The sequence below is a fragment of the Toxotes jaculatrix genome, chromosome 3 (genome assembly GCF_017976425.1).
Source record: "Toxotes jaculatrix isolate fToxJac2 chromosome 3, fToxJac2.pri, whole genome shotgun sequence".
NCBI classification, from domain to species: Eukaryota; Metazoa; Chordata; class Actinopteri; family Toxotidae; genus Toxotes; species Toxotes jaculatrix.
In genome coordinates this window covers 20,633,080-20,660,679 of record NC_054396.1, presented here as the reverse complement: position 1 = coordinate 20,660,679, position 27,600 = coordinate 20,633,080, and the positions used below count along the sequence as shown (strand labels likewise).

Here is a 27,600-nt window from a genome sequence, read left to right as displayed (position 1 = left end):
ACAGTGGAAATGAAAACAAGCAGAACCACTGTAACGCGAAATTACGCTCGGAGAAGGGGTTTGTGGGAGATGTAGACCTTTCAGCAGACTGCTACCGTTTCTGACAACAACACAGACATCTATCCAAAACTACAACTCCGCCATTTGTGACAGGGCCGACATTGCTTGCATCAGCGTGTGTGTGGAGTGGACGGCACTCACCGGCAAACTTACCACGAACAGCTACTTGTCTTTAGTTTAAAGTGAAAATATTGCCACGATTAAATTGAGCGATCGGTCCCAACAAAGCGGAGTAGCTACAAACGATCAAATGAAGCTCTTCGTAAGTGAAGGCAACCCGCACTGCCTGAAGGTGTTAGCTGCGTTAGAAGTGACTGGAGTTCAGTGTGACGTTCAGTATGTCAACCACGAAGGTAAGACAAGATGGTTAGCTTTGTATTAACCTGTGAATCTAACCGTCAAAAGGCAGCACAGACTAATCAGGATACGTGAAACCTGTTGGTTTTTTCACGTTTGAGCTGAATTTGTGCTATAACCGACGGTTTCTACTATGCGATGGCGAGCTAGCTGTAACTCACAACTGCCTGTCGGTGTCAGTCACGATGAATGGAGTGGTCAGTCGACCTGTATTTCTGAGAAGCAGCTAGAAAAGTCTTGCTGCACATCACTGCTTTGTTTGTCTTGTTTTAGCAGTGTTTGTTTGTGCAGCCTCGCGTAGCCTTTGTTTATAAGTGCATAGCTACAGGTGTTGAGCCTCTACCTGTACGCTATATATACATTACCTTCGTACAAGATTTATTTGGATACTTTAAAAGTTGCAGGGCTGAATCAGATTTGGGTTTTTTTTTTGTGTGTGCCTATTTCCTCGATATAAACAAAGTGGTGATATTTTAGAGATACTGATATTAATGCAGCTCCAACTACAATGTTTGTCTCAGACATGTGAGAGATGCTCCACGCCCAGTCCCAGAAGTGTGTTAGTGCTCCTTGGGAGATGGATCACAGAGATGAATAACCAGGACCATCTGCCATGCAGCCACAGTGCATGAATTAATGTACTGTATTTAGAAATACACATATACTAACAATGCTTGGGTTGTGGAAGAATGGTGTTATTTAGCCATTATTTTATACAGTGTTTGAAATATTGCACATTTATTAAGGTGACTGTAATACAAAATGAAAGTGTTATTCCTGTTGTATCCACCATCAACGTAAAGACATCTAAAGACATCTATTTAAAAAATGTAATCAGAATCCCTTCATGCGATTATCTGCCCTGAGTTCTGATGCATTCCAGATTTAAAAGATCAAATCCTTGACCTTCAATTTGACCTTTGTGTTCTTCTCAGACTATTGAAGCAAGTTTGGTGATAAGTATTGAGGCTGAGAATTTGATCACAGGATTATCCCCTGAGCATTTGAGGAGTGTCATGTTATTACTTCTCCTTGAAGTTGCAATCTTAAATTCAAACACAATCTCTGCTTAAGTGTGTTGAAATAAGACCTAAAGACCTAATGTACAACTAATGGATGTAGATTTCTTATTTGTCTCTCTAAAGACAGTCATTAGAAATAGGGCTGAACGATTTATCGTTTTCTGATCGAAACTGGGATTTCAGATAACGCGATCATGTGATCGCCAAAGCTGCGGTTTTTTGCAGTGCTCCTGACTGACCCAGGATCTGCTTTGTCAACTATTTTACACCTACATACCCTCTCCATACCATAGACTGTATAAGACATGGACGCAGCACCCGTGACGTCACCCACTGGTTTCGGGGAGTCGGTTTTGTGACCAAACAATGGGCTGCGCCATCTTGGATTTTACACTTTCCATATTTGGCGAAGAGGCGGTTACTCTACGGGTCAGCCGGCCGAGAACCCTGCCACTTAGCTCGGAGCAATATTTAATATTTACCGGCTTTCGCCGCTGCCTCCATCCACTATCCACTTACAGTTACAGCAGCACACAAACAACAGCAGCCGCTTACTGTCGGAGCTGCTCTGTCCATGCAATGTCGAACTTTTTAAACAGAAAAAATGAGACGAAATAAAATTGTAGCGTAGTATTCCCGCAATAAACGGACTCTGAGAGCACGGAACACACCGCAACAGCGTTCCTAACATTAGCTGCTCCGGTCCTCTATCTGTATCAGCAGCGACCATAAATCGGCAACTAAGTCATAAGCCAGCGGCAAAATATGCCAATACATGCTAATTAGTGCAAACATCCAGGTAAAATAGTGAGAAATTTACTTACCGAAAAAACTGCAATGCAGACTCTTTCGACGGTCGGTTAGTACAGTCCACACTACAACAAGCCATATTGTCACAAAAACCTATCCGAACATTGGCAAACAAACACGGACTCTGTAGCCCTTGTCAACCGCTGGAGGTAGCCGGAGGCCTCTGGATGTAGCCGCCTAGCCCAGCCGATGCTTTAGCAAAGAGCTAAAGCGTCTATGGAGCTGTCACTCAACGTAACCACGTCCTAGAGTACCAAAAACAAAAAATGTACCAGGCTGTAAATATGTTTTTTTTAGGCTGTAAAGTTGGCTATTTTAACATGTGGGTCAATGGAGAATTGCCGAGGAACTGCAGCTTTTTGAACGCGGAAGTGATCCTCACTGCTGAAACCTACAACTCCCCCTTTGCTCTCTACCTGCCAAGCTCACCAATCAGAAGCAAGATGCTGCTCGTGGACAGGTCACGCTAACGCAATCAGTATAAACTGCTCCACCTGCTCCTTAATTTCTGAAGTGGCTTTAACTGGACCAGAAGGAGGAGTTACGGGATTTACCGTAATCCCCAAGAAAAACAGCACATCGGTCATTTGGGAGTATTTCGGGTTTGAGGCTGCAGATGTGCACCAAAAACCCGTACTGTGCAAAATCTGTCGCGCTAAAGTTGCAACATCCAGCAGAAACACAACCAGTTTATACCGGCACTTGAAAAATCACCACAGGCATTTGCATGACGAGTGCATGAGGAAAAAGTCTAGTGAGTCTAGCGAAAATGACGCTGAGGCCCGTAGTAGCAAACACATTACAATTACAGCATCTTTTGCCAGCATAACTCCGTATGATAAGAGCAGCCGAAGACACAGGGAAACAAGGCTGTTGGGCAAGATCATTTGGTTCTTCATTTGTAATATCTGCCTTTGGTAAAGAACTTTATAGAATGTACATGCATGTTTCTTGTTAATAAATACATTTGAAATCAATTCTTAACTTTAGTTTTCATTCTTGCATTAATTGCATTTAATGTTTTAATGGCATGATGTAATTTTCTGTCATGTTTGTAAATGTTACTGTACATTGTGAATATTACACTGAAGCTTGATTTGAAGAAAATCGTGAATCAAATTGAAATCACAATATCTGCCAGAAAAATCGCAATTAGATCTTTTTTCCAATTAGATCGTTCAGCCTAATTAGAAAGAGGATTTACAACTTGCATCTGTGTTTACGAGCCAGGTGAAGAAGTGTGGCTAGTCCAGAAACACCCATGTCCATAGGAATTATGTCTGCTGTTGTGTATCGTATTCAAAATGATCTAAACAAACTCATGATCTTTTTTCTTTTTTCAGAGAGAGTGGTGCCCTTCCTTAGCCGTCCAACTTTGCCAGCCATGCTCCTGCCTAGTGGACTGCACCTTTTCAGCTCCAATGCCATCTGCCAGTCCGTAAAATATATACATAGACTTTTCTGCTTTGCTATTTATTAATGTCAGTGCCAGTTAGGCATGAATGTGGAGACTGTTAGTCGCTGCCTCTATATAACTTTTCAGATATCTAAAATTCTAAAAAAAATGTCACTTACCTCAGTTGGTACCCAGCCACGCAAATAGCTTTGGCTTTATTTTTCCAGGTTTTATTGCTGTGAGCCACATAAATTAAATATTCTTCACCTCTGTTGTACTGGGTTGGCAGCAGAAATCTCTGAGCTCGACATCTTAAAACCTGGGCAAATAAAAACAAAAGTATCTGCATGGTGAAATACCATTAGAGGTAAATGAAAAAAATGGATTTTGTAATTTGGCTGAACTGATCCTTTGACCCTTTCAAAAGATCTGGTAATGTATTGATTTGATAATGCCGGGTTAATAATATCAACTAAAGCAAACCACAGTAACAGAGAGTAAAGATAATTTTATCAATAATGTTTTAAGGCTGATATTTAACAGATTTGTGTTGCTGTACTTTGCAGCAAAATTCAGAGGCACGCTGTAACTAACTCCTCCCTCCCCCCCTCCCTCCAGATACCTATTTGAAGTAAATGGACAACAATCTAGTGAGCTTTGCAATCAGTGGCTTGAATGGGAGGCCACAGATCTTCAGGTAAACTCTATGTGGGAAAAAAAACACACTTTACAGTTTGCTTGAAATCTGTTGTACAAAACACTAAAACTCTTGTAAACTATTTTTAAAGTTAATACGTTTGTACAGTCTTTGTACAGAATACACTTACTGTTCTTCATCGTGTTGCCAAAGCGGACATAAATCCATGCAGCTAAAAAATGATGCTCTCAAAAGAACAATGTACGGAAACAAATACTGAGAAATCAATCTCTATGCGCTTTGTAGTAGAGAAATTTCTTAGCCTTAGTCACACGTCTTTGGTTTACTTTGCTTGCTCTAATGTCATTGGATCAGTTCTACTTAACCTCTGTTTTGTCTTATTTGTGCAGCCTGCGCTGCTACAGGCTCTTCACATGGCAGTGCTGCAGAGAAGTGGCCCAGAGGTGTCTAAGGTCCTCCAGGGACCCCTAAACTACTTGGACCAAAGCTTGAGCAAGGGAAACACGCCATATTTAACAGGGGTACAGTACCAAAATCTCTTGTTCAGCTACTGTATTTCTTATTTTCCTGTTTATTTGCCATATTTATTGTCAATACCTTTTCAGGTCTATATAATACATGAGCAAGTCAGAAGTTCATGATGTCTCTTTGGAAGCTCAGCTGAGTTTGACTGAGCCCTCCTGTGTGCCATATCAGGCTCCTCCGGCAACATTTCTTTTGCTTCTCTTCTTTTTTCTGCAGCTGATGCTGAGCTAGTGATGCATTTTTAAGTTAAAAAGATTCATCTGGGGAGGAGGTCCCTTATGTGGCAGATGTGCTGGCGTGTGGGTGTGTGTGCGTATGTGGGGGGGGGGGGGGGGGGGGGGTCAGTTCTCTGTAGTATTTGCAGCCCCTGTGGCAAAAGTCATCTGTGTCTGTCACATGTTTCATGTGTACAGAAATATGTTTTGTTAAGTCTCTTGGTGATCAGCATGGCTTGGAGGAAGCCTGCATTATGCTAAAGAAAACAGTTACTCCAATAGATATAGTACTTATTTAGTGAGATGGAAGCACAAAACACACTCATGCTGAAAATAGTCTTCCTCGCAGTTGTTTTGTATGTAGAAAGTCACAGGGGGTCGGATGGATCCCTCTTCTGCATTGTTTATGGCTTTCAAAACAACACGCATTTAGGTTTTTGATGGGGTGACTGGAAAGAACACGTGACATGGAACAGTGTGCTTTAATTTCTTAAAAATAATGTTCACTAATATGTGCTGTGTTTAGGAAGCAGTTTCGGTTGCTGATGTTGCTTTGTGGGCTGCACTGTACCCTGTTTTATCTGAGTCTTCACTAGCACTGGGTAAGTACTAATATACTTTGTTCTCTATTGTTGGCCTTTGCATAAATTGTCCATACATGAACTAATTGTTTCCTTTTTAAATACCTCAAGTAGTTCTCTATTTTTCTTATTTATTTTAAAAATGCTTCCTTTATTCTATCTTCAAATTTTTATTTCCAATTTCTCCTTCTCTATCTTCAAACAATCCTTGCTGCAACCCTTCACTTTTTTCTCCTTTTTTCTGTCCTTTTATCTCCCGTACCATTTTTTTTCCCATTTTTTTACAGGTGAACACAAGTCTGTGAAGGCTTGGTTTGACCGTGTGGCTGCTATGCACAGTTGCCAGTCTGCTGCTCAGAAAGTGCTTCAGGGAAAAGGCCTGGAGGGTATGAAGAGCTACATGCAGAGGCAGCCTGCCCCTCAGAGCAGCCAGTGCAGAGACACACAGCCATGCAACAGCAACCCTGCTGAGGTATCTGCTAGATCATCAGGATGACTATTAGACTTAAAGCATTCAAAAGTGGTAACTACATTTGTGCTTATGCCTCAGGAAACCCTGTGAGGTTTCCAAGATTTATTTTTTTGTCTTCTTCAAGCTATAAGTGCAAAAAACAAAACACCTTTCAAGACATGTATTGTCACGTTTACTTTCCCACATTTTCTGTCTAAATTAACACGTGTTTTAGGACATAGAATATGCATTTGAACAGGTGTCAATCAAATGTAGCAGCAGGAGTTATGGTTCCCTGTTAGAGGAGGTTGCAGGGTGCAAGGATCTTAGATTGCCATGTGCCTTTGCGTTAAAGATCTAGAGGTGAGGTGTCAGTTGGTGATTTATGAGTCTTAGAGCTAATACAGTGGCTGAACGCAAGAGCAAGTTTGTGCACATACTGCTGTGCCTCCTGATTTTTACTTTTCTGCATCATTGAAATGGTCAAACTTTGTGAGTCCCCAATGTCAGCTGATGATGACTTGTTAAATGTTGGTTTCAGTTTAGCTTCCAGTTAATGTGTTGTCTATATCTTCATGTTTGTTTAGTGTGAAGAGGGAGAGCGTGTGGTTTCAGAAGAGGAGATGGAGGCTGCTGTTCTCACCTGGAACAAAGGTTTGGATGCCAGTGCAAAGTCTACAGAGAGAAAACACCCCATGTAAGTACCCAAAAGTGCAATTTTCTCAATCTAGACATTAATCAGATACTTCCATTCAGAGAGATGTGCAGTGAGTGTTTACTGCATGTTGTAGTTTAGGATGTTATAGAATCTTATGGGGGATCACATCACCTAAGATCCTCTTTCAAATTCAGTTCTGTTTTTTTCCCCTTCAGTTTGCCACAGGAGGGCAAGCGAAACATCCTGTTGACCAGTGCCTTGCCTTATGTCAACAATGTCCCCCACCTGGGTAACATCATTGGCTGTGTCCTCAGTGCTGACGTCTTCTCCAGGTGGGAATTTCTGCATCAAGCACATTTTTATATTCATATACTTGAAAGAGATACAGGTATATACATAGTTGTAATGTATGAAACAACCTTCTGAATATTACAAGGAGAGCTGTCCATCATAGTCTTCCACACCAACAGGTTATCTATTATCTCATTTTCCATCTCATCTCATTCGTTTTTTTCCTTCCTCACTTATTCTCACTGTTATTCACCTCTCCATCCTCATCTTTCTTTTACTCCTTATACTTTTTCATTTCTTTCTCCATTTCCTTCTTATTCTTTTCCACATCATTTTCTTCCCCTCACCTTCTTTGTGGCTTATTTCTTGTCCCGCGTACTCCATCTATGCATCCTCTCCTTGAAGGTATGGCCGTCTGCGAGGCTGGAACCTCCTGTTTGTGTGTGGCACAGATGAGTACGGCACTGCTACAGAGAACAAGGCCAGAGAAGAGGGCCTGACACCGCAGCAGATCTGCGACAAGTATCATGCCATTCACTCCAGCATCTACAAGTGGTTCCAGATTGACTTTGACTTTTTTGGCAGAACCACCACCGGGAAGCAGACGGAGTAAGTGGAGAGAGGAGAGGGAATGAGGCTTTGTTGGCCTGTTAAGGGCAGACGGTGGAAAAATCTAATCTACTAATATGTGAGAAATAAAAGAAAACGGTTTTCTTTCAAGAAAGTAAACAACATAGCTAAAGTTAAAGCTAAACACAGAGGTCTCCAGAGCTCACTTCATGATCCTGGTCATCCCCTGGGTTGGATGTGGTTCTGATGCTGTTTGGCTTTGGTATGAAAGAACAAACACGTTTCCGTACAATTACCATACACTTGCTGTAAAATTACGTAACATGGGATTACTATAATCTTGCAGTAGATACTGGTGTGGACGTCCAGCCCTTGCAACCATAAATTCTGCTTTACTTAATCTCAGAGATTATTGAGCAGGATTGTGGAATATAGGTTATTGCTTACTTTTCAGAGGTTTACCAAATTAAAAGAAATCCTATTAAATGATACTTGTTTTTATTGTGATGTTAAGGAGCATTGTGTCTGGAACTACAGTTATAATGTGTGACACCTGTTACTTATGAATTAGTCAAATTTAGTTTAGTCAAACTCATACAACATGGAGGCTGGGGCTGTGTGTGAAGGTAGATTTAGACAACACAGTTTTCATAACCTAACTTTTTTTAAAGTCAGTTAAAAGGACAGATAGTCATCCATTAGTAAAGTTCGCAATTTTATAATACGGATGAGATTTCTCTTAGGAATTATCGCAGATATGAAAGTAATGGATTTGTTTTCTATAGAACATAAAACATTGTATGTTATTACACTTTGAAATGGGGAAACAAATGTGAGGCCCTTTATTTCAGTAAAAAATTAGACAAATTCTTGAGCTTGTATGTTGAAAAGGATTACAGATGAAAACTTGTTTTGGGCCTTTGCTTTGATAGAGTACAACATAAAAGGTACAAGGACCATGTTCTTTGAAAAATGAAAGCAGCCTACAGATTAAAGAGTTTTGACTTGATTCATGAAAAGTGCTTTGGCTGTAAGGTCTTACATTTTAGATTTACCAACCCACAATAAAAGATTACCATCAGCTTTTTTTTTGTACTATTTTGCACTTATATTTTTATTGCTAAATCAGTAACTCTTCAGAACTCTTTCTTTTCTTTTCCTAGTATACTGCTTTGTTCTTATATTGCTATATTGATCCAGAAAGTTTACATCATTTTCTCTCCAATATGGAAGAGAGCAGTGTCCGTCTGAGTCGTAAAGCAAAAATGTGGCTATGTTTCAATGGCTAATTAGTGCCCATATAAGACAACTGTTATTGAGTTTGTAGGCCTTTAACATAGGGCAAAAGAGAAAAATCTTGCATCACAGACACAACCCCTGAAGAATCTTTAAACCATTTTTCCTCTGTTGTGTTTTTCAGGATAGCCCAGGACATTTTCTGGCGACTCCACAAGCATGGATTCCTGGTTGAGGACACGGTGGAGCAACTGCGTTGTGAGAACTGTCAGCGTTTCCTGGCAGACCGCTTCGTAGAAGGCACGTGTCCTCACTGCAGCTACCCAGAAGCTCGTGGTGATCAGTGTGACAAGTGTGGGCGGCTCATCAATGCTGTGGAACTCAGGGTAAGTTTGGAGGTGGAGACTGTACATCTTAAGTAATTATAAAAGGGCAAGAGTAGGATTGTCATGTTTTAGTCTGTGGTGATTATATTAATTGTTACTAACCAACTATTAAGAGAATGATGGTGGTAGAAACTGAAATTTTTAAATTTCCCTTGTAAATATATATTAAGGGAGAAAACTTGGGGAGTGAGATCTATGATGCCACCTGCACCACACATCTAAAATGCATCAGTGTTTTCCACTTTGGTGTAGAACTGTGAATCTATAAACCCAGACTTTCTGTATTTGGTCAGAGAGGCAAAACTATAACCCTTCATTTACTGGAACTCCTGAAATTGTTTGTACTTCCATGGAAGAATTAAATAGTAAATTCAGGAAAAAAATTCTGGTTAAATTTAGCCTAATCAGTGTTGATCATTGTTGTCACCTCTAGGAACCCCAGTGTAAAGTCTGCAGGCAGACTCCAGTCATCCGCTCCTCCAAACATCTTTTCCTGGACCTGCCAAAGGTATGGTTTTCACACTGCATTGTAATGGCTTTGGTTGTCCATTTACCAGTGTGTGTGTTTTTTTTTTTTGGCCACAGGGATGGAGACAGAGTAAGACAGTTTAGGAAGTGTAAAGTAGTGTTCAAACACAGGCACCTTGTGGAAGGTGTAGTTTTACTAGTGCAGTGCTTGTCAAGCTGGAGTTCCGTCTCAATTGAAAAGAAAATCAATTAAACTGAATACATTTTATTAAAATTTAATTGATCGATTAAATATAATTTATGAAATGTAATTTCTAACTCGGTGTAAATTTAACTCAACTGGTGGTGACCCAATAGTCACCACCAGTGGAAAATTAACCAAAGTGGTTGGGACGCATGCCACATGAGGCTAAATGTCCAGAGCAGTGAATTCCCAGGTTTACCACCTGACCAGCTGGACCATTTCCTGCATGATTTTATATAGTTTAATTATAAGTAAAATTAGAATTATAATTTGAATATAAATAAAATAAACAAAATTGACTTAAATTAATTAAATATTCAATGAAATATGTTGAACTGAATAAACGACAATGAATAAAATTTACTCAATTCAATTGAGTTAACTTTATTACCTTAAATTAATTTAATTAAATCTAAATAGTGCCGTCCCCACCAAGCTGGAGCGTGACCTTTGGTGATATTTACAGTAAAACATGCGGGTGCTTTTTCTCTCTGTCATGTAGCTTGAGAATCAGCTGGAGCAGTGGCTGGAGAAGTCGACCAGCACAGGAGACTGGACAGCAAATGCCAAACAGATCACTCGCTCTTGGCTTAGAGATGGACTCAAACCTCGCTGCATCACCAGGGACCTGCAGTGGGGCACACCAGTACCTCACCCTGACTTTAAAGAGAAGGTCTGGCATTGTCACGTGGAGTAAAACATTATTTTTCACATTACAGATGTTGCTGTTGTTTGGTATTTCTGCACACAGTAATACCAAACTGCTCACACCACAAACATAATAAAGTCCCACTGCTCAGCTGTATTACCTGCTTAGAGGATAATGAATCCAGACACTCAATATCTAAGGTCACCATCCTAATTAAACATTGACAGTGACTATGCACTTCATTAACTGTTTACAAATGCTGCAGTGAGTAATGATACTGCAGTGCTCTATAATAGCACACTTGTGCCTCACTGGGAGACTTTCTTGGTCTTGCATGTCTCGACATGTTGGATTTTTTTTTTTTTTTTTAGTGCACACCTCTGAAACTTTATCCCATGAAGCAACTCAGAATGACATGCAACCTCTGCTGTTTGTTGTAATCACTGGTTATATCTATGTTAATGTGCTTCTTGAGGGTTTTTTTTTCGTTCCTCCTGATCTTTGTGTCCTCTTTCAGTTTGATTAATATCATCCAGAATGCATTTCTGTTGCACAAAAAAAAGCTTCCCTTGTCACTCATGACTTTCTTTCTGCTTCTGTAGGTGTTCTATGTGTGGTTTGATGCCCCAATTGGTTATCTGTCCATTACTGCCAACTACACCGACAAATGGGAAAAATGGTGGAAGAATCCGGATCAGGTACCACCTCCCACCTCACACCCCCAATGCATATGTTGTCCGAATTTATGAGCCATACTAATGGACAAGCTTGGCACAGATTTTCTTTACGACACAGAATGGGTCTGATTGCTTTTTTCATTGCCCCATCTGGTCTTTTGCATTCTCCATCAGAACACAGTGTAATTCCTCGCCCCCATATAACCCTAATGTGAAACAGAGGAAGACATAACCTATTTGATCATGAATAGAATGTATATTCAGTTTTAGACACAGTAGATTGGGTTGAAAGCAACATAATGTAGGTCAGTGCCGTTCTTCTAGATTCCTCCCCTCTGTGGTAAGTCTCAGCATAGGTTTTCTTGATTTTTCTTTTTTGTTCATGATGTTATCTTAGAAAAGTGGAACTACTTTTTTTTATGAACATGTGAGTTTCATATTTTAAGATTTCACACCCCTCTGCCTCCCACACATATAGTAACAAATGTCAAGCAGGAAATGTGCTAGTTAGCTACTTATCACCTCTCTAGACTTCATTTAACTGCAACTTGATTAAAAAGACTTAAAACCTGACAGATTGAAAAAAAAAACAAAAAACTAACATATCTTCCTCACTCTCACTGACTCATCTCATCTCCATCCATCTAAAAGCCCACGACTGAGCTCCTGTTATGTGAGTGTGATGGCCTGTATTTGCAGAGAGAGAGAGAGTGAGAGAGATGGGGGTTGGGGGTTGGGGAGAGCTGATAAGTCCTCTTTGAACTGGATGATCTCACGATGATCTAATATGATGTCATCCTCACAGTGCATTGTTGTGTCTCTGCCACCAGGTGGAGCTGTATAACTTCATGGCCAAAGACAATGTGCCATTCCACAGTGTGGTGTTCCCCTGCTCTCTACTGGGAGCTCAAGACAACTACACTCTGGTCAACCACCTTGTTGCCACTGGTAATCACTTATTTCAACGGACTGCTTCCAGCATTTGATTAATTATTTATAGTTTATATTATAAGAGTGATATTGGGATTCACAACAGATCTTAAAATGTTTTTTAAAAGACTGTAAAGGAACATTCACTCTGTTTTACAGTTACGTAACACCGACATTATGAATGATTGCATTCATGCTAGAAATTGGGGTTCAGCTTTGATGGTAATTTACGTTCTAACTTCCCCACAGAATATCTGAATTACGAGGACACTAAGTTCTCCAAGAGCCGTGGTGTTGGTGTGTTTGGAGACATGGCAAAAGACACGGGCATCCCGTCTGATGTGTGGCGTTTCTACCTGCTGTATGTACGTCCAGAGGGACAGGATTCAGCCTTCTCCTGGGCTGACATGGCTCTAAAGAACAACTCTGAGCTGCTCAACAACTTGGGCAACTTCATCAACAGGTTGGTAATAATCATCATAATCATAAATTTTTACTTTCAAATAGTAGGATTTACTGACTTTGTGACATTTTTTTTGTGTTGCTGTTTTTTTTTCTTTCTATTTTAATTGTATTGATCAGTTCAAATCTATCACCAGTGAAATAAAAAATGGGGCAATCCACGCAAGTTACTTGCATTTTGAACACAAGTTTCACTCAAAAAGTATATCTGCAGCAAAACTGTCATCCCGACCAATTACTAAGTTTTCAGATTGTTGTACTCATTGAAAAAAAAAGTCTGATAGAGCAGTAACTATTACAAGAGGTTCACCCTAGTTTTCTAAATTTGTTTGGGATGGCGTAATTTAGCCCCAATTTCATTGCCTCAAATGATTTTTAAAAGATCAGGGTTAAATCCCACATCAAAGATTTTTCTCTGCAGTTTTTTTTCAGAGTACCTTGATCTTCAAAATTGGTCTCGGGCAGCAACGTTGATGCCTAATTGGTTCAAAAATATCTTGTAAATTGCATCCAGCCTAAGGTGTTGGAGGTAGAAAGTATTCTGCTTCAGAAAAGAAATTCCGTCCTTGCCTGGATCCAGTCACTAAATCACTGCATCGTTAGCGATGTGTCCATCTTATTCTCTACTTTTTCAAATTCATAAACAATCTTGGGCTGTGGCGTTCCAGCTAATGGATGTTCAGTCAAAAGCATTTTGTTTACAATTGCACAAATAATCAGCTTGACAAACTGAAATGGATAAAACCTTACTTGACATTTACTAGCAGAAAACATTAGTTTATTGATTAGGATGATTCAGTCATTTTAACAGTAAGAATATATTCCCAAGATGGAAAAAAAAAAACCTCAGGGCTTAGCAGTTTCACTAATTAAAAACAAATTAAGAATGCAGGTCACACAAAGTTCATGCTCACACATCAAAATCACAGTTACTTGTAAATTTGACAGTCATGTCAAAGCATGTTGGTCGGGCAAACCTTCCTCAGAGGCTGAGAGATGTGTAAAATATAGAACAGTTTGTTGCATCAGACATGACAAAAAAACTTTTCTTGCATCCTCCTGATGTACACATAAAACCCGTTCCAAAAATTGCTGGCTTCAAACATAGCTACAATTTAGAGGCAATGAAGGATCTGTGAAGAGGCTCAATGCCGTACATTGTTGTGTTTACACCAGCAGAGCTCTGTATTACATCTGACAACAAAATCTATAATTTATAAACAATTAGCAAGTCAAGTAACATGCCCTTCCCTCGTTTTTCTCTCTCTCTCTTGCTGTTTCTTATGCTGCCTTTCTTTCACTGTTCACACATTTTTCCCTGACCCTTTTTTTTTTTTTTTTTCATCTGTCTCATTCAAACCCCTCTCTCCCTCTCTCCTCCAGAGCTGGCATGTTTGTCACTAAGTTCTTTGAGGGTTGTGTCCCTGCAATGGAGCTACAGCAGGAAGATAAGAAGCTCCTGGCTCTGGTGGGCTGGGAGCTGCAGCAGTACATCCAGCTCATGGACAAAGTCAAGTAAGACCAGTCGAATCACATACCTGCTAAAAGCAATGATACAGGGATGATGATGGGATTTAGAAGGAAATTTATCAATTTAATTGAAATGACTTGTAAAATTTCTGCTTGTTTTTAATAAGTTATATTCAGTAATTATAAATTAACATAAATGGCATACTTAAATTGACAGTTTAGTCATACACCACTAGTTTTAGATTGTCTGTTGTATCATCTTGAGACGTGTCTCGGCACTAAAAGTAAAACATTAGTAGATAAACCCGCAGTAGAACTTGCACTTAAATAGATTCTCTATCATGGGTTGTGTTCGCACTGCTATTTTAAATCAAGATTAACACAGGTCTGCTGTCACTGTCATGCTATTGTCAAATGTTCCACCAGAATCCGTGATTCTCTGAAACACATCCTGAACATCTCTCGCCATGGCAACCAGTACATTCAGGTCAATGAACCCTGGAAGAAGATCAAGGGAGGAGACACAGAAAGGTGAGATGGCCTTGATCAGCAAACTCGGTCTCTTTCTATGCAATTCTCTATTAGGTAGATGGATTTCAGTGTTTCTCTACTGTAAAGTGTGTGTAAATTATTATTCTTTATTAATGCAGAGATTATATGGTGTCTGAAAAATGACTCAGTCTTTCACAATCATGTATCTCTGAACACAGGAAAATTAAATTCAACCTTGCAGAGACCGAATTCATAAGATCCATTTTTAGAAGAGGGAAATATTTCTATGCACAGCAAACTAGCAGAAGAGCAGTAAAATCCATTGTAAGAATAATTTAAAGATTTAGACTCATGATTGTCCGAGTGACTGACTGATGCTTTTCTGTTTTGTCCTCTTCAGGCAGCGTGCGGGCACAGTGACTGGCGTCTCTGTGAATATCGCCTGCTTGCTGTCAGTGATGCTGTTGCCTTACATGCCAACGGTCAGCCAGACGATCAGGGATCAACTCAACGCCTCTCAGTCCTGCATCAATACCATGTTGCAAGGGACTGGCACCTTTGTTTGCACCCTGAGAGCGGGCCACCGCATCGGCACTGTGAGTTTGACCTGAAAACAGCACACATGCAGTTCATGCATGTGCAGACTCACAACGTCCAATATGTTGATGCTGGGTGATACAATGAGGATGCAACAGTCTGTCAATATTTCAGTACTCTGGAGGACATTGTAGCTGTGCACACACACACACACACTTAAGAATAAATCGCCTAAACTGTGTTTCTAGGGCTCAGCCTTCGAACACCAAGTTTCTCTCAGGCCACTTGTCCCCTCAGGTCTAATTGTGGTGGCCTGTGTCTGCAGCAGCTTACCAATGCTGCATTCAGTCTCTGAGGCAATTGTGACTCCTAACTGAAGTCTCCAGACAAGGATCGGCAAACAACATTATTCTAATGTCACACCAGGGCTACACAATACTTATGTGCACATGACTCTGACAAACCTCATCCATTATTATCGGTGTAATCCTGCAATGGAGAGTGGCGATCATGATCGGAACCTTCTCATACATAGTTATCTGCTTACTTACTTCCATAATCCTCTTTGTTCAAAGATGAGCGCAGAACCTCCAGGTTAAATTTTCCAGCTACACTGGCCTTGGGCCTGGTTCCAAATTGTAATTTTTTTCAAAATATTCATGTATATATATATATATATACTTTTTTTCTACCTTTTATTCCCCTGGATAACCTGTTTTATTCCCAGGTCAGTCCGTTGTTCCAGAAACTGGAGGTGGACCAGATCGAGGCTTTGAAGAAGAGATTTGGTGGACAGCAGGTATTTGATGTTTATGATGCCTAATGGTCTGTGCATGAGTTCAGTCAGGTCTTGTAGTAATATAGGTTGACTATTTATGAATAATGAAATAAGAAAGAATAGATAATGCATAGCCATTCACGGTCCTCTGTCAGACTGTCATTAGGAATAAGAATATGTACTTCATTTGAGTATCAGTCTTTTCAAACTTCATACAGGGCAAACACTATAACTGTTTAAATTATGTATCAAGCATCCATCGAATAGATGAAAATAATTCCCCTCTAAACCTTCTCCTCAACTGCCTGCCTTTAGCCTGAGGATGAACCGCCTAAAAAAAAGGTACTGAGCGGCATTTGTTTGTGTGCGAGTCCACACTGGCGCTCCCGAGTCGAACCGCATGCCTTCACTAACATTAGCAGCTCATCTACTGTCCTCACATTTTGAATTTTTACTCATCTCTGTGTGTCCAGTGTGACTCACTGTCCATTCACACATCATGACTCACAAAATCCCGTCGACATTTTGAGTGATGAGTGTTATTGTCTGAAATGAGGTAAATAAATTCTAGAAATAATAACCATCAAATCGCCTCAGATTCAAACATCTTCATGTGTCTGTTGCCACCCCCAGACGACAGCTCAGAACGCTGGCAGCACTCAGCCTGCCGCTGTGCCAGCTACTGCCGCTCCTGCTGCTCCTGCTGCTGAGGTGGCGACGGTGAACGGAGTGGACCCAGAAAAAGCCAAGCTGCTCACTCAGGCCGTGGCTGAGCAGGTGAGATCGCTGGCTGTTCGCAACACACTGTTGATCTATCAACTGCAAACCTAATTCTTATGTTTAAGTCATTTTGTAATCAATATCTTTCTGTTATTAAAAAAACACTGTAAGTTACATTGTTTTCAGTTTTAATTTCCTTGCTTGTTATTAAAATCATTCTTATTACGGTTAACAAAGCTGATGCCGTGTAGCGTGATGAACGAAAAATTATCTCAAAAAGATCAAATCACGCACGCGACAACCTGCTGGCCACAGAAATAAATAATGGCTAATTTTCTAAGCATTTAATCAGTATTTCTATTTGGAAAATTATTTTGTAATGTGTAAATTTGTAATTAGTTAATCAAAATTGTTCGTCTACAAATTTATCGTCTTTGAATTTTACGTTATACTTTTTACTGCAAATGCGGGGGTGAAAAATTCCTAAGAAAGTCCTATGTTTAACTCAATATTTCTCAGTCCAGATGGTTGTAATTAGAAACTCAAAAAATCGCTGCTTTAATTATTTACTATTTAACAAGAAAGCTGCCGATCTCTGTTGGTCCAAACAAGCTGAAGTGTTTAATCAAATCAGATTTAAGCTTGAAAAATCAATTAAACCCTGTCATTTTATCTGTCACAGGGGGACAAGGTGCGAGCGCTCAAAGCCCAGAAGGCGGAGAAGGCCACGATCACAGCAGAGGTGGCCAAACTGTTGGACCTTAAGAAACAGCTGGCTGTGGCTGAGGGGAAGAACCCTGAGCCTGCACCTCAGAAGAGCAAGAAGAAGTGACAGAAAAAAGGGAAAACAAAATGACGGGGGTTCGTCAGAGGAAGGGAAGAATAGAATGGTTTGAGGTATGATAGTGGAGAATGGGAACAAGATGTACACTAACAGAGAGATGAGGGTATTGGCTTAAGGCAAAGCCGTGACAGGATCTAAGACAATGTGGTATTGGCACTGAGGACTAATGAAATGCTGGATAGGCCGACGGGGAAATGAAAACACACAAAGACAGAGTCTGAATGAATACAGCTACAGAATGGAGGGATTTTTCCAAATCCCTACACCAAAAGAAACTGATTTTATACTCTCCCCGTGATAAAGTCAGCATACGATATTAGCATTGGGAGGTGTGTTGCGCATTTAAAGATGTTTTTTTTTATATCCTCTGGAAAATTGTTTTTTTTTTTCCTGCCATTTGCTACATATACCCTTTTTGGATCCAGAAAATAAATTAAGTTTAGCTAAAAAGTGTCTGTACTGTCCCCCGCCCTCTTTCTCAGTTACTACTAGTTTCTCCAAAAACACTTATTCATACACAGGTCATTAACAAGGCAAACAAATAAATATTACATGACACAAAAAAATGCACATTTCTTTTTTTTATTGTAAATCTGGGATTACAATGAAGGATAAAATAAATGGTATGGTAAAATACATGTATTTGATGCCATCAGTGACAAAAGCCATGCATATTATTTTACGATTAACAATTTATGTGGCTACAATGAGAAAATAACAGTGGATAAGTTGGCATATTACAGTACAAGCCATTACAGTACACTTGTATATATTACAGCATTGTATAAAAATAGTAAATCAGGGCAGAACAATCTAATAATTCTACCATGAATTTCCGTATCGATAGAAAAGGTCAGCATAGAAAGTATAGCCGGGTCCTACTTGCTTTATCTAAATACACATACACACAAGCCATGGGTTATAAAAGTAAGAAAGGGTATGAATTCTCTCCCAAAATAAAAAAAAACAAAAATCATTCTCTCATACTCACACTGCACTGGGCACTTTCAAACTTTTCCTGAGCTCCTAAACTCTCCACAAATTGGGGCAAATAATCTCTGCTAGCCAGATTGCAGCCCTTAAAGTAGGAGTTACAATTTATTGCAAAATGGTGGGAACGGATGACGATGAAATGCTCTCTCTGAATTAAGTTCCTTTCTGTCCTACATACAAATCATCAAATGCTCCTAACTGTTATTTCTACCATCCTTTGTGATGAAACTTAGTTAGGCATTCTTAAAAATGACAAACATTCATCACAGCCACTGTATGATTTGCACTTAGAGCTGTCTGTTCTTCCTTTTCCTTTATACATACTGTGTCTTTTTATTTGCCGCAATGCTGTTGCAGCCCCTTTCTCTCTGTGCCTTTTTCTTGTCTTGACTTTCATCACTTTCCTTCTTCGTGCCATCTTTAGCTCTCTCCTTCACAAAAATCCTTTTTCTTGTAAATGATATCTTTGGTTTCCATCCTTTTCTGTCTAAGAGGCATTTCATGACCACCATGTTACACCTTCCCCCACCACTGCTTATTCCAATTCTGTAGGACCCATCATCTTTTATTCCTGTCTTCCATCCTGTCTTTTTTATCCTCATTTCCTGGTGTTGACTAGTCTCTCTATTAGGGCTCTACGTGTCCTCTGTACCTCCTCTCCCAGCCTTTCAATCTCTGCTTTCAAACGCTCATTCTGCTCTGTCAGCTCCTGTACCTTCCTCTCGTTCTCCTGTTCTCTTTCCTTGCGACTCTTTTTGGCAGACGAGTAAGATGAGGATGTGCGCTGTGTGGAGGAGGCGAAAGAGGACAAGGCACCATTGGCCCTCTCGCTGGTGGTCCTCTTGCGTTTTCCCAGGCGGGAGGATGGGTAGACTGAAGGAGAAGAGACAGGTGAGGAAGGAGAAGAACAATTTTGAGATGGCGACTGGGAGGCTGAGGAGGAGCAGGATGGGGAATCGGGGACACAGGGCAGTTCCTCCTCACTGGCTGAGGGAGATGCAGGATGGACATTATTAACTTGGTGGTGTTGATGGTGGTGGTGGTAATAATAGCCACCGCTGATCACCGCTCCGCTCGCATCCACCATTCCCACTCCTCCTTCACTCAGCAACTCAAAGAACTCTGGAGGCAGCAGGTCACTTCCACCTCCTGTCGAACTATCTCCACTTCTCCCACTCTCAGCCTCTGCCCGCCGCTCTTCTGCAACAGCTGGACTCATGCAGGAGGAGGAAGAGGAGGAGGATGACGATGAAGTGTGATGCAGAGGCTGGGTGTTGTGGATCTCCTCTGTTGCCCTCTGGACACCTTCGCTCCAGGTCTGGCTTCCATCCGTCAGCCATGTCAGAGAACAACTCTCCAGAACATCCAGAATCTCCGGCTCCTTCTAAAAGTACAAAACGGAAATGTCAACACCTGTCAAATATTGCAGTGTAAGTAAATTTCACATCACCTAGTATGTGAATTGATTTTTTCCGCACAACAGTAAAACAAAACTTAAAAAGAGAAGTGTTAACGAAAACACAATGGACGACAACACTCACACTCATCGTGGGTGTGAAAGCCATTTCGCTCTTCAAGCTACTGACCTCGGTGCATGTGGGGGCACGTGCCAGTTTTGCCCCTCCCGTATCGGAGCCCAGAATATCCTGCAGGTCCTCATACCACGCCTCCAACTCTGCACCACACAACGGCCCCACACCAGGGGGGTACGGCGGGGGCAGGTGTAGCCACTCGGCAGTCATCTCGCCAATCAGTCGCAACGCACAGATACTCGGCCACACGGTTCACACTGGACCTGAGGGGGGCACCCGTCAGACACAGGAGGGTTGAGAAAACGAGAGAGATGAAAGGAAGAGGGCAGAGCAAACTCACGTTAGACGACTGACACGTCACAATAACTCCGCCTTGTTCATTTGAATCGTCACTGTTCTGCAGATGGTTCAGTTATAGTTTGCAGGTATGAAGGGAAGAACAGTGTTGTGTGTATCATAAGTGAGACTTTTGCAAGAAACCTTTACCCGTATAATTATTTGCATCATAATAAAATAAACTAGACTAAAGTGCAGTACACTAAACTGTGAAACGGAATAACAGTGACACTGAGTGAGTAAAAGACTGTACTGCACTAAAAGTGCTGATAAGGGAATTTGAAAATTCACTATATAAAAAAATTGATAATTCAATTTCCTGGACAAAGTTAACATTAAAATGAAGAAGTTGAGTAAATCAGCATTCAGATGAACAATTTACCTTTAGAAAGTCTCTGTTAATCAAGTCTGCCAATTTGTTGGAGATAGCTTGTCCCAACAATTCTGAAAGAAAGGAAGAAAAATGTTTTGATAGGTTAGTCTTAAAAATGTGGAAAATTTATCTTCTGACAGCAGAAACTTGCTGATATTTCAGAATCAAAATGATGATTTGCACAAATACAAAGCAACCTTAGTTTGTAAAACAAAATCAAATCGCTGCTTTGGAAAATAATGGAAAATTAAAATAATGATAATACAAATAAACTGTCAATAATTGTTAAAACGATCCAATAAGAATGAGGGGAAATAAAATTCCTGTCACTTAATTCTTGTAAACAAAGAGCAAAATGTTCTCTACTGCGCCCCCTGCTTTCTCCGCTCCTCAAAACACGTTGGGATCGATAAACAAGTGGTTAAAACCGACGATTACATCCTAATATTGATCTCTCCAGGTCTGACAGTCGCACCCGCTGCTTCTATTAATCTCTTATAACTGTTCAAAGCAAAAAATACTGAACAAAAGCCATCATAATTACTATGATTATTGTAGACAAAGCTTGAAGCTGAAAGATTAAATAGAACTAAGGATTTCCGCATTAACCCTTTGACGCTGAAAAAATTAAAATAACATTTTTACATAAATGTAGGGTTGGCAGTGATGTGAATTACCACGTTACAAAGTGATAAAGAATAAAGAAATCCTCTGTAACTTGATGTCAAATGTTAAAACTTCCCCTGCGCGAGTGACCATACGGGCATTAAAGCTTTGGTTAAGTAGATAAAATGAATAGATTATTAATTTTCTTAGGCAATTGTGTTATATTTAAAATAAATATATTTTTTTCTCTTTTTTAGAGGGGCTACATGTCCACTCTAAGCCAAGAGAATTACGTCATGGAAATGTAAGTCCAGCAGGAAGACTGGGCGAAACAAAAGGAAACCACACAGAAAAGAAAACAGTGGGCTGGAGGAGGGAGACAAAATAACACAAACAACTGTCCTTTCAGTGGCAAACGTTTACTTCACACGGGTTTTGTGTCAAAGGGTGAAAAATAAATGCAGCTGTCAAAAAATAAAAGCCGTTTAGTTTCAACAGCCCTACCAATTACCGTCAAGACGCCACAGACACACACACAAACACGAAGCAGAATAAAATCTGTTATACATGTTAAATTGAAATGACATCTAAAAATCTAAGAAGAGGGGGGCGTGGCTGCAAAATTCACGAAATTAATTTTAAAACGTGTGCAACTCTCAGCCGTCGAAACCTCAAAACTTGCTAGCTGTAGGTCCGTATATGAGCTTAACAACTTGACAAACGAAGTAGACAACACTTAAAAACAACTCGATGTGAATTGTGATTGATTAAGACAACTGTTACTCTAAAAATGGCACTGGGATATCTGCCAGAAACATTCACGTTTTTTTTTTCTTTCCAGTACACCACACCACTGCGAGTTAACTCCGACTCCGTGAAACACCGAAAAACAACGACGAACTGCCAGACAAAGCTATTAACATGAATCTCCACTTACCCTTTTTCTTTTATTCGCTCGCCTTCTCGACTGTCTTGAACTCGAATGTGGATAGTTTAGTAAAAATTGGCGATAGCTCATGTTAACCATTGTTCAGTCTTGACGTCTGAATTTGATTTTTCGGAAACTCCCGGTGGTGTTTATATTGAGGGAGCGGTCAACCGAACTATGCATGGGAAGGTAGATTCATCACAACCGAACTCAAAACGATGAGCACTGACGCTCCACGGATCCAATCAGGAGAGCGGAGTTAAGATCTTCTCCTTGGCGACATCCAATGGGGTGACTCGAAATCAGCACTGGGGAGGGTAGTCTGGTGGCGTCTCGGCTGGTTGTTCACGCTCTAGCCTGTATAGTTTGTGCGAGCAGCAATTGTGATGCAGTCATAAGACGGCCAGGACGAATTTGGGGCGTATGGGAGTCACATGAAAGGAATGATGCAATGCTTGGCAACCAATTTCTAGCTGGGGATAACACCAGCAGAATCAGAACATGTTTTATTAAACAGTGTTGGCTCTAACAAAAATCTAAAAATATACATATATGCATGGATGGATATCTAATGTCGAAGAATTGTTTGTTTCCGGGACACAAAAGCTGAATCGATTTTCTCATGAATTGTTTCATTTTTGTAAAAAAAAAAAAAAAACGAAGAAAAAGAAAGTGTTATGTATGCATTTACCGCTTTACTCGCCCGTGACGTCTTTATTAAATGTATTAAGTGTGTTGCCGCCCGCTTGTTTTCACCTGACTTCGGATTACATGTGCTTCTTTAAAGTTTGTAGATAAGCACCTGACACCTGACATTACACACCTCCTTTGCCACAAATAATCCACGAGGAAAAAAACAACCGCCTCCAAACGATACTTTTCCACTCGGATGGTGTGTTTCTGGAGGACAGATGTCCTTTATTTTGTCAGGTATTTGGAATATGCCACACGCTTTAAACACACGTGCACAGCGGCTGTCGTATTCTCGGTCATTTCATACCGCGCGCTCTGTTGCAGCTCCGCGAGATATCAAAACACGCCCGGCCGGTGGAGCGTCTATGGCGGTGCTGGGTGGGATCCAGCAGCAGACTGCTCCCCCACCCCCTCCACTTTTCGCTGTCCGGTTATATTTTCAACTCTTAATTTTTAAATTCAGCCGATTTCTTCATTAATCTGCGCGTGCAAAAAAAAACTTTTATTCACTGTTATTGTCCATGATCGGTCTTTTTCTCTAATCAGGCACCACTGATTACCAGACTTTTAATTTTTTTTTTTTTTTTTTTTTTTTTACTGCAAATCACTAAAATACAGGGCTGAATCTTACAGGAACAACATAGGCTGAGGCATCCCACCAAAACAATAATTTCACAGGCACGTTATGATAGATTATAGCTCATAAATACACAAAAAAAACACCATTGTGCATACACGATACGTATATGGTGTTTACAAAGGGAAAATAGCTTAGATATGTATAAAAGGAAATAGGCAAAGAAAATGGAAATGTTACTTATAAAATAGCACAAACCTCACTTATAGACCAACTTTATTCCCCACGGTGCCATATTTGCCTTTGAAAGATTATATTGTCACAAATTCGCTATTAAGAAGGTTCACACGAACATTACAGCTTTCTGACTGAACTGATAAAAGTCCAGATAAACTTACATTGATGGCCCTACACACAGTAAAATCAGTGAATAAAAATATATAGTTATGTAATATGAGATTGAAACCAGTAAGTTCAACAAGGTCACCCTCTCAGACACAGACGGGTCCATATAGCACACGTTATCCCATGATAGTTATAGTGTTGGACCATGATCATGAAGAAGGTAAACAACAGCAACAACAATAACAAAATAAAGACCCCGTTTCATTCTGTTACACCTTCAATGCGGGCTCTTCGCCCCGCTCCTGACACTTTCTGCCCTAATCCCAAACTCAGCACACACAAACTGTTTTCCATGCACGGTGCAACGTGCACGGCTCAACATGCACAGCCCCATAGCAACAGCGCCAAGTAGCGAATAGAAAGCTCAAATACTGTCTCTAGGACCCGGGTTAAAGCGCTGCAGGAAGCACCGTGAACACGTCACGACTTGAGTGGCTGTTGCTGAGTAGTTCAGCACACTTTCTCTACACCCCTCCCTCTCCACCCCTGCCGTCTGTTTATTTTGTCAGTCCCGTCGTCTGTGTTGTATTCATTTTAAAACACTGTTTACAACCCCAGATCTGGGCTGCCTCCTGTTCAGTTTTTTCAGAATAGTGCGATGATGATGTCCCCCTGTTTTCTAATTGTTTGTCGTTTCAGAGACCTTTATAATAGAAAAAGTAAAAATTAGATACAGATACAATTTGTTATTTATCATGTATATACACACACGCTGTTTATCATCAATTCTGTTATTCACCTGTTGTCTTGTTATTTTTACAACACGTGTCAAGCGACCTGAGGTCAGAACATAAACAAGCGCTCCAGACAGTAAATTGTGCGGTCATGTGGATCAGCTTTTAGATGAGATTTAGTCATTACTGACGGTTGTATTTGGAGATATAAGTTGCTATGGTGTTGCTGTAATGTTTTCCTTGCTTGTAGCCTAATCTCAGTCAGTGCTTTTTTTTGTCTGCCTAGTCATAAATAACAGAATAAAAAAATATATATATTGATGTTTTTAGCAGACCTACATGAATCACTACAGAACTGTCATATATTGCATCATATAAACAAAACAAAACAAGCAACACTTCAGTAAAACCCACATAACTTTACTAGTGTGTAATAACATGACACTATCTACATATCTATAGACATAGATATAAATATGATACAAAACAAGTTTAAAAAAACAACTAAATTTTACAGTGATAATGGCTTAGAAAAAAAATGAATTTAATTCTAAAAATGATGTATAAGTGTGGAGAGAGGAATTTGTTTTTCTTTGTTGTTCTGCTACACTGATTTGGAACACATGCCGGTGTTTGAAATTTAACCAACAATCAGCAATGAGACACAAACAAGAAAACTCGACAGTGGTGGTTGTTTATGTTTTGAGTCATTATTGCCCCAAAGTAAATCTTGGCTATTGTTTTCTTTTGTTTTACAGACAGAAAGAGTCTGGGAAATTTCCAGTCACCACACCACGCTCCTGTCTTTCTGTCCTGTGCCCTTGGTCAAGGCTCCACACCCAGTTCCCCCTGACGCGCACACACACACACACCAGCTGTCGGAAATCTTTCCCTCTCTGAACTGAGACCAACTGATACAGCTGTTAACATGGACTGGTGATACAGTAAATCCTTTTTTTTTTTCTCTGTGCCTCTCTTGGTTCGCCTTTCTCATCGTGTGTTTCAGCTCTTTTTCTGGGTCTTTGACAAAAACCTCTTCACCTTATCAGAAATTCTGGGCTATTGGTGAGATATGGGAAAGAAATATTATAAAACAAGGTCACCCTCTCAGCACACACTGAGAAATCTCTGGCTCTTTCTTTTTTCTTTTTTTCTTTTTTTTTTTTTTTTAGGTGAAATGTCATATCAAAGTTCAAAGTAGCAATGATACATGGGTGATAATTTGAGGCAAGATAAATGAGGCTTTTTGCCAACAGTTATGACTAACAGTACTTAAGCTTTAGGTCCCCGTTGTTACCAGATTAATCTCTTTTGTCAATGCCAATCGCAGCCGAGGCCAATATTGGAATTCTCCACTGTCTGATGATGTCCATTAATAAACTCATTTGCATTTTATTCTCTCAAGAGATCCCCAATTGATCATTTCCTTTACAATTAAACATCCAGCATTCACACAAAAGCAGCAAACAATCTTGATGCCCGTAAAGTTAGAAATGATTTCAGGTTTATTTTTGAGAGTTATCAGTCTATCAACTCAATCCCTTATCATCCTATCCAGATTTAACGGCTAAACGTCACATCCACTTGTTGAGATTTCTGTGTGTTTGGAGCTTTAGAACGACTTTGCAGACAATCTTGTTACGTATGTTAAACCCTGTTCACCTCTCAGCGTCACCTATCTTTACCCTACCATCGCCGTCTTCCCCTTTTGTCATTCGCTACAAGCCTCATTCTGCCCCACAACGGTATCCACCCTGTTTTACTCCGCTCACCTCCACCCACTTCTTCTGTCCTTTTCTCTGCTTCACCACAGGCTCCTCACCTGTCCAGACTCATTCAGGAAAATCTGACAAACTGATGCAGAGGCCCTTGTGTGATGTGCCTTCTTTTCTCCGTAGCATATTTTTGATGTCAGTTGTTCTTTCCCTGCTTCTAGTTTTCCTTGCCTTCATTTTATTTCCAGGATTTTTCTCATTAGAAATATTACTATTATTCAGTGAAACAGAATATTTATGTTGTAAATTATTTTGGAATTCTGTTAAATATTTGATCACATGACATTTTAAATACTTCAATTAATTTCCAAAACCATTTAAGATGCTCAGGTCCAGTCTTGTCATATTGTTTTCTTAACGTCATTTTCATGATTTTGGTTACATTGTCTCAAAAGCCTCTACAGTGAGGTACAGACATGAATAAGCATGTGTTATTATCCTCAGCTAAAACTATCAGTGCCTTGATTTCTTCATTTCCTGACACTGACATATGTGTCAAAGATTAAAAAAAAATTGGAGGCAAAAAAAAAACAAAAAAACAAGCCCAAGCAAGGGACTATGGGGCATTAAACTTTAAAAGCCTGTTTGAACAGGTGGGTTTACTGGCAGCGAGACACACACACCAGGCTCTTACTCCGTCCTTCTCTTCTTCTCCCCCTAGTTTTCCCCATATCAGCACCAGAAAAAGAGATTTTGGAGCAATTGGTGTTCCCTACAGCCTCTCTGTTCAGCTGCTCTGTGCTGCCCGAGGACTTAAATATTTACTTTGCCCAGTGGAGTAAAGGTTGGTAGGAGCTGCTCATATATATGAGTAACTGAATTTTCTGATATTTATGTTACTAAAAGCCCTCTAAGAATTTTTGTTTGGATCTATACCCTACTTTTTAAATCTTCGGGTTTTCAGTTGGTCCTCTGTCTTTATCATTCATTCGTTGTCCTTTTATCCTCGTTCGTATTCTGGCCCTCAAGGAGAGCTACAGTCTGAAATAAAACTGTAATGCTTAGCGCTGTTGTTAACAACACTTTGAGCTGAACCCTTCGTAAATCCTCATCCCTTGGTAACTGTGTGAAAATGTATCTTAACAGATGGGGCTGGGCTGACCCAATCTAGTCCACCCAAAATAGAAGGACAAATGCAGTATAATATGATATACAGTACACGGTATGTCTCTGTGCTCATCTGGGGCATTCCCTTCTAAGTTGGAGTTCTGGATTTAGTTC

The 27,600-nt window shown here is 40.2% G+C and overlaps 2 protein-coding genes across 3 annotated transcripts; one reads left to right on the top strand and one right to left on the bottom strand.

Moving 5' to 3' along the window:
* Nucleotides 1-146: 146 nt before the first annotated feature.
* mars1 (methionyl-tRNA synthetase 1) lies at nt 147-18,053 on the top strand. Of its 2 annotated transcripts, XM_041033764.1 has the most exons (22): nt 147-413; nt 3,593-3,683; nt 4,264-4,342; nt 4,693-4,824; nt 5,570-5,645; nt 5,912-6,096; nt 6,663-6,772; nt 6,949-7,065; nt 7,430-7,633; nt 9,015-9,216; nt 9,650-9,724; nt 10,431-10,601; nt 11,180-11,275; nt 12,085-12,202; nt 12,434-12,647; nt 14,030-14,161; nt 14,543-14,647; nt 15,009-15,204; nt 15,873-15,944; nt 16,239-16,265; nt 16,557-16,700; nt 17,326-18,053. In XM_041033764.1, the coding sequence occupies exons 1-22, from the start codon at nt 311-313 to the stop codon at nt 17,473-17,475; spliced, it is 2,799 nt and encodes a 932-aa protein (XP_040889698.1). In that variant the 5' UTR covers nt 147-310; the 3' UTR covers nt 17,476-18,053. The 2 variants fall into 2 exon arrangements, with proteins under 2 accessions (XP_040889698.1, XP_040889699.1); XM_041033765.1 differs by lacking the exon at nt 16,239-16,265 and having other exon boundaries at nt 149-413.
* Nucleotides 18,054-19,037: 984 nt separating this feature from the next.
* Nucleotides 19,038-22,415, bottom strand: ddit3 (DNA-damage-inducible transcript 3). The gene is made up of 4 exons (XM_041033766.1): nt 22,265-22,415; nt 20,731-20,792; nt 20,067-20,275; nt 19,038-19,864 (listed from the first exon to the last, which is right to left on the bottom strand). Exons 3-4 carry the CDS (start codon nt 20,220-20,222, stop codon nt 19,079-19,081), a joined length of 942 nt encoding a protein of 313 aa, XP_040889700.1. The 5' UTR covers nt 20,223-20,275; nt 20,731-20,792; nt 22,265-22,415; the 3' UTR covers nt 19,038-19,078.
* Nucleotides 22,416-27,600: the final 5,185 nt, after the last annotated feature.

Bases quoted from the DNA above. Each gene is read 5' to 3' on its own strand.
- mars1 (XM_041033764.1), top strand. From the start codon at position 311: ATGAAGCTCTTCGTAAGTGAAGGCAACCCGCACTGCCTGAAGGTGTTA. The intron at 4,825-5,569 runs GTACAGTACCAA...TGCTGTGTTTAG, and splicing joins ACACGCCATATTTAACAGGG to GAAGCAGTTTCGGTTGCTGA. The intron at 12,203-12,433 runs GTAATCACTTAT...ACTTCCCCACAG, and splicing joins CAACCACCTTGTTGCCACTG to AATATCTGAATTACGAGGAC.
- ddit3 (XM_041033766.1), bottom strand. From the start codon at position 20,222: ATGACTGCCGAGTGGCTACACCTGCCCCCGCCGTACCCCCCTGGTGTG. The intron at 19,865-20,066 runs GTCAGTAGCTTG...TTGTACTTTTAG, and splicing joins GTGCCCCCACATGCACCGAG to AAGGAGCCGGAGATTCTGGA.